This window comes from Pterocles gutturalis, unplaced genomic scaffold (genome assembly GCF_000699245.1).
Source record: "Pterocles gutturalis isolate BGI_N339 unplaced genomic scaffold, ASM69924v1 scaffold12110, whole genome shotgun sequence".
NCBI lineage: Eukaryota > Metazoa > Chordata > Aves > Pterocliformes > Pteroclidae > Pterocles > Pterocles gutturalis.
Genome location: NW_010138330.1, coordinates 105 through 11,744, shown reverse-complemented (window position 1 = coordinate 11,744; position 11,640 = coordinate 105). Strand labels below are relative to the sequence as shown.

The 11,640-nt window shown below is 38.3% G+C and overlaps 1 protein-coding gene across 1 annotated transcript; it reads left to right on the top strand.

The window, feature by feature from the left end:
- Nucleotides 1-515: 515 nt before the first annotated feature.
- Nucleotides 516-11,201, top strand: LOC104468733 (zinc finger protein 451-like; the record flags this gene model as incomplete). Its single annotated transcript, XM_010082964.1, has 7 exons — nt 516-578; nt 4,466-4,549; nt 5,753-5,878; nt 7,050-7,161; nt 7,765-7,915; nt 9,263-9,389; nt 11,048-11,201. Coding segments are annotated over 7 exons (817 nt in total), but the record flags the coding sequence as incomplete, so codon positions are not given.
- Nucleotides 11,202-11,640: the final 439 nt, after the last annotated feature.

Below are 11,640 nucleotides of genomic sequence, written 5' to 3'. Positions count from 1 at the left end.
GTTCCTGCCGCCCACGGAGATCTTCCGTTGGCAGGACGGCGGTTGTTTTGAAGCAGGATCTGCTGTGGTCCTGAAGTGGCCGAAGGCATAAAAAATACCTGTAGCTGCTAGTTACGGCTGACCTCACCCTGCGTCTCGGAACTAAAGTGCCCTCTGCGCTGTAGCGGTAGTACAGCGGCGTGGGGCTGCAGCTCCCCTCTGTCTCCTGCTGAGCTTTCCCACTTCAGCGTGTTATTGAACCCGGCGGTACACCGCTGCTGGAGGCATAGAGGCGTTGGGATGCTTTGTAGATTAGGCCACGTCTTGCATGTTTGGAAAAATACAGTGACGTGATTCCAGTCAAATTTGTTATCGTTTAGTCTGGTGTTACTGATGGTTGTCTGTGGGTGATGTTCAGAGGCTTGTTGAGGGCAGGTAGGCTGCAAAGCCAGAGTAGGCATAAAAACGGAAAATGCTGTTGTAGTTAAAACTTCCGAAATAAAAACGATAAGTGTGTTTGATTTCTTTCTGTTTAGATAATGGAATCTCATGCTTCTATCAACATTCACGAAAGTGAGGATGAGATAGAGTTCATTGGAGTAAGTAGCTCTTGTACTGGAAACACACTGCTTGTTGTGGTAAATATGCTCTTGGTAGCCTTGTAAAATAGGAGGGGGTCTTTGCATGCTGTGTTGATGACTATATTTTGGTCGAAAGTGTTACTTTTGGATTTAAAGATAATTTAGTTTGTTAACTTGTTACCTGCCACAAAGATTTATCTGAAAGGTTTATCTGCTCTTTCTTTGGAAGTGTATAAGGTGATACCAGTTGGGCCTATCGAGAGACTATAGGCTAGCGTTTCCCAGCAGGTGAGTGAGAGATTACAGTGATCAATGAGGTATATGCAAAGTCATTGTAGATGATTTCTCGTGTTGCATAACATTTTGCTTCATTAATAGTCCCACTGAAGTTAATCGAATAAAGCACTGCTCACTCTGCAAAACAGTGTCAAAAACACTGTACTTTCTTTAGAAGAGGAAGGAAATAATGGGTTAGAGGCCTTAAACGGTCCTCACAAATGGTGAAGCACTGTATAATAGCTACAGTACAACATCTAGTCTAATGCTGACATGTGGCTTATGTGAATGTAACCTTAAGACACATCTGTTGACTATCCAGGAAAAGCAGAATGTTTTTCATGCTGCCTGTGTTCTAGCCTCAGTCCGTCATCAGTGAAGTGGTGCTGGATGGCAAGAATATATGCAAGAACAGAAAGATGATTTTACCAAAGGAACAAGTCATGCAAATAAGATCAAGTGCTTAACTGATGCCAGGACTAATAATGGCTGGTTTCCTGAGGATTTGTCTTATTTTTAATGATGAAAAATAACTATATTTTTTTCTGTTTCGTATGGTGTTTGGTTAAAGCCTAATTTGAATGTACAGTCTTTTTTCTGCAGGGGTATTTAGGTGTTAAATTATGAGAGATTTTTTTTTTTAAAGTATAAGTAGTTTATTATCTCTGAAATTTGGTCTTTTAGTTGATTTGGTCAAAGTTGACTAATGAGTTCATTATCTACACACACAAGCATTCGTGTGTAGCATGATTGTATAAGCTTCATTTTCTTGAAACCCTGGGCGAAGAATGAGGAAGCTAGTATAGCTTTGAATGTGTAGTGATTGAAGGGCTGCTGGAGCACCAAGAGCAGTAATGGAAAGAAAAGAGACTTAATGAAAACCAACACTTGTGCTACCTGTTTTTTTTTTCCTTGGTTTCGCCTGTGGATCATATGGAGCCTTTGTGGTCCCAGTGATGATGGCTTCTGAGAGAGGCTGCTGTTTATAGGAAGGTTACTGTGCTTAGGCTTGTTTGTGCAGGGTTAGTATTTTGGGGTGAGGAGCTTACTGTTGTCACTGATGAATACAAGGCGAAAGGTTTGTGACCCAGGCCATCCCATAATGTCAGCAGTGTGTACTCAGGTTTCCTGTTTGCTCCTGAGTGAGGGTGAACTTGGACTTTGCAAAAGGATTTCTAAACTCTCTGGCTAGCTTTAGATCATTGTTTCCATATAATAACGTACAGGACTGGAAGTGTATATGCTGCATAAATGTTGTGTATGAATGCTACCTGATCATCCAAGTACTGTTTCCTTGGGCAGGATAAGGCGAGAGTGAAGGGATTCACAGGTTTACTGGGGTCTTTAGCACTTAAGTAGACAGATGATTCAAGTTGCCAGAGTCTACGCTGAAACATTGGACAACTCATAAATTGTTTTTGGGGTTGTTTTTTGTTTCACTATATAGATTCACTCATATTTTTTGCTGACTAATTTCTTAAAAGGTGAGGCTCATCACTGTGATTTTCTTTTAAAAAAATATAAGTTTTCCCTGATAAAGTTGGTGGCTTTCCTAAGCAGTGGCTCTTCATAGCTTTGTTACTTTATGTGGGATGTCAAAATAATATACACTTTTATGAAATGTTTAAATACCTCCTGAGCTGTCTGTTGCATTACAATGGCAAACAGTGTTAGGGAAGATATTTGTGTCTATTTTCTGTAAACATTTTTAAGTACATCTAAAGATAATGTATCCAAAGTAAAATGCAACTGGACAATTGAAGATCTGTGTATTTAAAAATTACTTTCATTTTCTAGTGCAGTGTTACGTTTATGCCAAGTTTTCTTCACTATTAGTGATTTTGATTTCAAAAGTCTGAATTCAATTTAAAATGTACTTCCATAGACCCTGGCTTATTCAGTAATGAGCTCTGTTGTGAATTCAACTTGAGATCCAGGAAAATGAAACATAGTCCATATACTTTGCAACTTTTTCTCTTTGAAATGTTTTCGCTGCACTTCATAACAAAAGATACAGCCCCTTTCTGTTCTGGAAGAGTAGGAGCAGCTACTTACTTCCTTGCAAATTTAAAGTTTAAGAATTTGTTTTTATTTCAAACCTGAAGAGGCTTCTGGCCTGTTTTGGAAGGTTATATTAGAAATTTGATGATATTAGGAAAATAGATTAATTAAAAACAATTACAGTTCTTTGAGCTCCTGCAGAGGTCCTAAGGAACAGGTAAAGTTTTTAGTTTTCCTTGTAATTGTTGTTTTCCAATAAAAATAGATACCTGAAGAATACTTGGCCCTGGGATTTACCAAAATCAAGAGATTTGCTGAAACGTGATAGTTACCACTTACATTTTCTGTTTTGTTCCCTTCCCCCTCTGAGGTTTTACGTAGTAGATATATGGACTCCATTATTTCTCTCTCTGGCTTTCAGTTGCATCACAGCAGGAACAGAAGAAAAATGTAGAGGTGTTATGAAGCATCTCTGAAGAAAGACTTTTTGGTTTTGCTCCCAACTCAGTTCAGACAAGGACTTGAATTTTTGTGTTTGCTAGGTTACAGAAATGAAAACTTTCTAAGTGCATGTTGGTTCACAATGTTGGTCGGTTACTCAGCAGGCTTAAAGTTGGAAAGCTTCTGGGACAAAGATGTAGAGAACAAATAATACAACTTGTGTCAGATTTTAAAATTTATTTTAATTTAAGCTTATTCCATGATAATTAGTATGCTTACATATGTATACATGGAGATGAATATGAGGCTCCATCTTTACCAGCCACCAATTAAACAGACTTGATTATATTAACTGTTACAATTGATATTTTGCATAGCATAGTGAAATTATAGTTTTGCTGATATGATGCTAATGCTTTCAATGAAAGCTATGAAAAACAGCAGAGACACCACAGCTGCCTGGAGACTCAAAAGGTGATTTTGAGTATGTGGTGTGAATGGGTGAAATATGTTTTCTTGTAAAATAAAATGACCTCCCCCTCATTGTGATTCCAGTACAGAGAAGACACTTGTAACCTGTTTATGGAATATCTGCTCAGACAGGAGTAGCCTTCAGGGCTTAAATGTGTATGGAACTGCTTCTGACTTTCTTATTGTTTGGAATGCCTTAGGAGTTTAATGTCTTTTGGAGTTGGAATTTAATTTGTGTGTTTTGAAAACAAACAAACCCCAAAAAACCATTTAGCATTGCTTACTGAAATCTAAGACTGTTCCTCTCTTGGTAACAGGCTGCTACCCTGTTACTAATGAGCAAATGGCGCAAGTTGAGTATCTTTTAAAATGTAGAACTAAGTTATTGAGAAGGTGAAGAATATAAGGTCATTAAGCAAGCCAAGACTGATAATTTGATTTTTTTTTTCTAGTTGCTACCTCTGTGTTAAATTGGTATTTTAATTATTTGTGAATACTTATTTATTTGCATGTTTTATCAATTTTATGGATTTGTCTGTTAAGTGGAAAAGTCTCCATGCAGGAATTTCATTACTGCACCCTCCTGAGACCTTGGTGAAATTCTCCTTCAGGTATTGCTAATGCTGACAATGTGCTGTAATGCATGCAATGTTTTATCTCTGAGGAAGACAGTTTAATGCATTTCTGTGTGTCTGTTTTTAACACTTTTTTTTCAGGAAGGATGTTTAAGACCTGTTCTTGAATGCATTGATCTTGTAAGTAGTGAGGATGAAGAACCTAACAGCAGCTCTTATGTTCATGTGAGTATGTTGTATGTGTTTTGGGACTTATTGGTCAAATAAAAGAATTAGTCTTTATATATTTTTCCCATCAGTTACTCTTCACAGAAGACTTCTTAGAGGTATTTTTAACAAGTAATAAATAAACCAACATTAAAATATTTTTATTTTTACCTACTGTTGAGTGGAAGGCAAGAATGCCAAAGCTTCATTTTTTTTTCTAGAGCCATTTTTTGCCTTCTTGAAATGGACTTGGAACTTTTATTTGGCTTCCAGTGGTTTTAACAAGTGTGTCAAAGAAAAACGACACTTTACAAGTGACATCAGAAGTCGATGTGTCCAGTCTTTAGTCTGCAAATGTATCTGGCCTACTCCCAGGAATTTTCCTTCTCAAATAACTTTTTAGGAGTGGTTTATAGGTTGGAGGACCTTATTCTGATGACAACCTGGTCTTAACTCAGCCTCATTCTTCATAATCCATCCTAAGAATGTATGAGTCAGAAGCATGCTGGTCAGTTCATGTATCTCTCATGCTCTTTGTGCCTACTCTGCAGTGCCTTTGAGAGGGACAGTGACTGAGAATGACTCTACTATAGTTGGTTTTGGCAGCGGTGGGCATTTCTGGACTTCTGTTTTGCAGTGTTGCAGTAGAGGATGTGTGTAATAAACCTGATTCTTAAGCAAGAGTGAGTCTTCTGTACATGCACAGGCTCCCTCCACAGTGATGATTGCTGCAGCTGATCGTGTAGCAGGAGCAAACTACAGTGTATGGCCTATCCCTTATGCTAGAAAAAGCTAATGATCTGCCTTTCTGAAGATACTGGGCAATGTCTGACAGCAAGAATGATATCAGTTCTCAGTTTTTCAGATGGGCTGCATGCTGGCTTTGAAATCTTAAGGAATTTTGTTAGAAGACTTAATTTCAAATTTCTTGGAAACTTGTAGGACACCCAGCAAAATCATCCATGTTCCTTCTAGTGCTTTGGTGAGGTTAATGTTGATGTCAAATTGCCTTGAATATGTAGGGATTGCTTGGTTTGTTTGTTTGCTAACAGAAGCTACAGATGCTGGTAAATATGAAGAGAAAGCTAGCAAGATAGGTCATGGATCTTAGGATCGGAGTATCTGTACTGAATTATGTCGTGATCCTTGGGCATCACTTTGCACCGTATTCGTGCCTGTTACTTAACGATTACCAAATAAAGTTTAACTTTTCAATTGTAGACGAATACTAAGCGTAAAGATCACATTGACTATCAAAAAGAACGAGTTGCATCAACCTTGGATCGTCTGGCACGACATGTTGAAGTAGAGAAACAGCAAAAAGAAGAGAGAAACAAAGCCTTTAAGGTATTGGGTATATTTTGTTTCAGTAGAATTGCATAATACAGGCCTCGTAGTCACAAGTGTGTTTTTCACTACTAAGTAAATAAAAAGATTGATGAGCCAGACCTGGAGCTAGCAACTAGAGATCTACAGACTTTGTCTCTCCAGTGGCTTTTAACTGATCAATTTGGTAGTCTTACTGCAGTTCCTAAGGGGGGAAAAAACCTAACTTTGTGCAAGCCAATGGCAAACGCCTGTTCTTGTTTGTTTATATAGCAGAGGGACCTTAATATCAATTATTCTGGTTAAATAAATGAAAAATAGCAGTTATCACAAACCACCATGCAGCAAACCTAGTTATCTGCCTGCTTTTGTCTGAGATTTTTAGGAAGCTGTTTGCCACATTAAATCTATCACGTAATTTTTTATAATGGGATAAAATTTTCTATGTGTAAGGCATAATTCTGAAGTTGAATCCTATTAATTGTATTGTGCAGCCATTTGAAAGGCATGGATTTTTGATTCTTATTGCAAACTGGGAGGTGCAGTCAATAGCTTAAGGCTGCTATCAAGGGGACCTGGACAGCTTGAAGGAATGGGCTTACAGGAACCTCATGAAATTCAACAGAGACAAATGCAAATCTAGTATTTGTGGAACATACTGACTTTCCAGCCTAATTTTGTGAACGCTGTTAATGGCTTTTAAAGTCACATAATTATACTATAGTTACAGCTTGTTATAGTCTACAATAGACTATGAAGCTGTAGTACAACAGAGCAAAAGGCTGTGAGATGCAGTCCAAGGTAGCCTTGAAGTCCAGAGGCCTACATCCCTCTCCTGTGTCTTCCACTTATAATTTGGCAGTCTGTTAATGTGTCCACAAAGTTTTTCAGCTGTAAAGTAGAGTCAGAGATAGCTATGTAGCTTTTAAAGTAGCCCAAGAAGAAGGCTAAAAAATCCTTTTGTTAATGATGAATATTTTCCTGCTGGGCGGCTCCTCACTCCGCATCACTTAATGCAATCTGCACAATTAAAATTACTCTTCGAAGTGAAACTGTAATTTTTTTGTTTGGTTGGTTTTTTTTTTTGCCTCGGCAGTGGAACAAATTGACTCTTTGGTTTCAATAATAATTTTGTGTTGCCTTTTTAATGTAAATTTCATCATCACCTTGCCTGATATGTTTTCCCCTTCAGGAGAAAGTTGATTCCCAGTATGCTCACGGGTTGCAAGAACTAGAATTTATTCGGGAACGCAGTGACACAGAAGCTGCAAGACAATGTGTGGACCAGTGGTTAAAAATGCCAGGTAAGAACAGAAAACTAAGTTTCAGTGATACATTTTTCTGAGTCCTGTGTTGCAGAATAGAACATCTGATAATTGCATTGAACAATATTGACATTGAGCTTGCAGGTGCCTCTTATGCATAACCAAATCTTGTAATATTAACTTTGCTGGAGTGTGGCATTTGAAGGTTCTTATACACTCATTTCCATAGAAGCTATTCTTCTAATGTTTTGCTGCTTAGAAAATTTAATATACAAAGTCTAAAAAGCACTAAGGCAATGTTAACTACGTTTATGAGCCAAGTTGCTAGAAATAAAAATATTACTGTTGAACTGTTGCTCAGGAAATCGTCTGTGTAAGTATAATTTCAGGAAGCTCAAATATTGCCTGGAGGACCGGTGTCAAAGTGTTTGAAAAGTAATCCTACTGGGGATTGAAGAGAGATTCTTCAACTGAAAGAGCAGACTTTACTGTACTATGATTGAGTTACAGTGCATCGTTAGCTTGCTTTTAAGAATCAACATAAGTTGACTTTAAATGCTGTAGGGCTTGTATATTATTGTGTTTGGTTTCTTAAGCCTCTGTAGTTCAGATTCTGGTTAAGCACTTTGTTTTATAACACAGGTCTCAAACCAGGCACCGTTAACAGTGGAAAAAGGGGTATTTATAAAAGGGCAAGTCAGACGCAAGTTAACAGCAGTCCCATATCTTGTCCTGTGATGCATTGCAACAGAGAGTTTGATAATGTTCATCTTCTCGTAGGTCACCTTCAAAGGTAAGGGACATACTGCAAGAGCTCAGTGCAAGAAATAATAATGAAGGAATATGCTTGAACCTAGGACGTCACCATCAAGTCTACTGTAAACTGCCTATAGTGACAATATTTAATTTGGAGAGCAGATTAATATGTTACGCTTTTATATAGATGATGTGATGGAACTACCAAAAAACAACCAACTAGGGTTTTTTTGTTTTGTTTGATTTTGGTTTTTTTATTCAGAATTTATTTATTTCTTTGAGCATTTTTTAGTGTCTATTTTTTTGAGAACAAGATTTGTTTTCCAATTCTGTTATTTCTTCATCCAATCTTGAAAAAGAGCAAAATGCTACCGTGTACAACTTAATTGTAAGATTAAAAAAATGCCACTAATGAAGGGAAAGAGAGAGCTATAGGCCAGACAACTGTTCATAACTGGTCATTGCTAGTCAGCACTCATTGTGTATGGGGTCACTTCCAGCATATACTGGAACTAGTGAATGTGTCATGGAGAAGGTGGTAAGGAGAGAAGCTGAGGGGAGTGTTGTGGGTTAAACCTGGTATAGGCATCTCAGTCCCACATAGCTGCTCACTCACTCACCCTGGTGGGATGGGGAAGAGAATGGAAAGGTTAGAAGTGAGAAAACTCTAGGCTGAGATAAAAACACTTTAATAAATAAGGCAAAAGCTGTGCATGCAAGCAAAGCAAAATAAGGAATTCCCATCAGCGGGCAGGGCTTTATTACACATAATGGTTACTTGGGAAGACAAATGCCGTCACTCTGAACATGCCCCCCGTCCTCCTCCTTCACCTAGCATTTATCGCTGAGCATGATGTCATGTGATGTGGAATATCCCTTTGGTCAGCTGTCTCAGCTGTGCCTCAGCCTCTTGCCTACCCCCAGCCTGCTCACTGGTGGGGCAGTCTGAAAAAAAGAGAAAGCCTTGACGCTGTGCAAACTCTGCTCAGCAATAGCTAAAACATCCCTGTACTATCAACACTGTTGTTCGGAAAGCTAAAACATAGCACCATACAAGTTGCTATGAAGAAAATTAACTCCATCCCAGCCAGAACTAGTGCAGGGAGGTAAAAATAAATTAAATTTTTAAATCCCTCTGTAGGACATGGAGGCTTTGTTAGTTCTTTTGTTCTTAAAAACATTACGGAGAGGGAGAATCACCTCTGTACAGGAAACTTCAGCTGTTAGAGTTAATGATAGGGGAAGTGAGGAATTTTAAAGTTTAGGTTGATTTGGTAGATTTTTGTCCAACAACTTCAAAAGATAGAATTTTTCCCATTAGAAAAACAAACCCAAACATTTTGACTACTTGGAGGGGACTAGTTAATTATTTCTTCCTTTCCAGGTTTGATCATTCTCCTTGTGACCCAACAGTCACATTACATGGACCCCCAAATAATGCTGTCGCCTGTGTGGTATGCTGCAAAACATTTTCAACCTCTCAGCAGTACAGTGATCATCTTTTATCTAAGGCAAGATCATAAGGATAAGTAACTCGCCATAGAGGGCTTTCAAGATGTATGATTATGCACTGATTTTTTTTTTTCCTCTTTTAACCCTCTTTCTCTCCCCTCCCTTCTTTCAGTCTTCAAGATAGTTTTTCTTATTCTGATGTGTTCCAAACCCCTGGTGTATCCTGACAGTACTCCTGACCATTAGGTTGTACTTCTCAGTGTGCTTTTGAGAGGATCCTATTTCTGTCTTGAACCTCTTGCCCCTCTATTGGTGCTGTTGAAAAGTATTTCCTTTCTTTGCATCTCCAAAACTATGAAAAATAAAGACAAGAAGTTAGATTGAACTAAGTGATGGTAAAGACAAGCAGCAGAAAGGACATGAGGAAGAAGAGGCAATAGAATGAGAAAAGAACTTGAGTGATCCAGGTGCAGCTGTTCCTACTGTTTCCAGTCTCTCCAATAGATGTATTTGCTGCTACTCACTAGTTAACTTACAGAAGGGAAGAGGATGATCTAGTGTTCTAGGTTTGATTTGAATATAAGCTAATATTGCTTGCTTTTTTGTTGTTGTTCCTCCCTACCTTCAGTCTTTGTAACTTCTTTTTTTTTTTTTTTTTTTTTTTAAAATATCTTCTGTTCATAACAAACCACTGTAAAACCTCAGTTCCATGACAGAAACTCAGGTGTTATCTTCAGGGTGTGTGGTTTTATTTAAGCAGGCTGGTGTTGAATTGGATAATAGATAGCAGTTTCAAAGTTTAGTATTTTAATAACAAATATTGTTGTGTACCCACCTAGTCTCCAGAAGCTGTCTTAAATTCAGGGGAAGCTTTAGATACTCTGAAAATTGGACTACTTTTAGCTAGTAGTAGTAACTCCTGATATGTAGTCGTATCTGACAAGCTTGAAGGATTGCATCATAGTTTGCCCTTGCTCTTTTTCCACTCCTTCCAAGTTGTGTGCCTGTGTTGTGTCCAGGGGCATTATCAGGAGTTACAGACAAGTTCGGTGAAAGGGAGTGGCTCTTGCAGCGGGCAAGAAGATGGGATTATTTTGGTGTGGAAGGATGGGGAGATAATCCTAAACAGAGCTGTGGAGGAAAGCATAAGCATATCATGAAGATTCTTTGAGTGACGTAAGAAAGAAGTAAAAATGTCAGAAGCAAAATTAAAGGATTTTTGCCCTGAAGGCAGAAATTTGAAGTTGATGTAGAAGGCAAAAGGGGTTGTCCACCACAGGGTGGAAGGAGTTGACTTTGATAAAAGTTACAGACCTGTCAGGCTACTCTGGGGAGCAGCATTTTGAGCAGCTGGAAGTTAGCAAGATGGATAAAGAACTGACATGAGGAAAAACAGCTGCTTTAGTAGCAAAAGGAGCTTTTTCTGAGAGACTGAGTAAAGGGACCAGCTAAGAATTGATGGAACCCATAGTTCCTGGGGAAGGTGGTTGCTACCACTGGTACAGGAAGTGAATGGAAACTGAGTTTGACAATGGCAGTTTGGCCAGTCGCTTGTGTCTCATGAGCTGAAGTGCGCAGAGGTAGGCTGTAGATAAACATAGATGTAGTAGCTGAAAACCTAAAAGTGAAAATATTATTACAGAAGGCAGAGAGGAATGGAAGGACAGGAGAACTGGCACTGGTTTCTTTCCTAACTACATCACATTTTCTCTTCCAGCTAAATGAAAATGATGGACATAAAAAAGATCTCCCTCCACAGCATATTCAGTGTTTTGCATGCCCAAACTGCTTTCTCCTTTTCACCAAAAGAGATGAATGCTTGCAGCATATGTCAGGACAGAACCACTTCCTCCAGGCTTCTAAACTGAATGGTATGTTGCTGCTAAATGTACTGCCTTTCATTCCTTCTGATAGTTGATCCTTATGATATGAAGTGACTTAAGCTTTTTTTTACACAGTAGAAAAAAATGTAAGGTTTTAAATTTTGTTTTTAATTCTTATTTTTCTTTTAAGGTTTTAAATGTGATACAGTTCTGTAAGAGAAGATTATTTGAAATTCATTTTTGTGTAGAAATGATTCCTCCATCACAGCTGCTGTAATGAGAAGCAGACTTTCCTTTATCTCCATGCTGTGAGGTTTCTTATAAGCTTCTCAGCCTCCAGTGACTCTGTGCAACTACTCTCCTAAATAAGTTTACATTTAGCATGTTGACAGGAACTCAGACTAAACCACATAAATTTCTTTAATATAATATAATAAAATTCCAGTCAGACTGGCTGTGATGTTCCTTCCCCTTACTGTATTGTCTG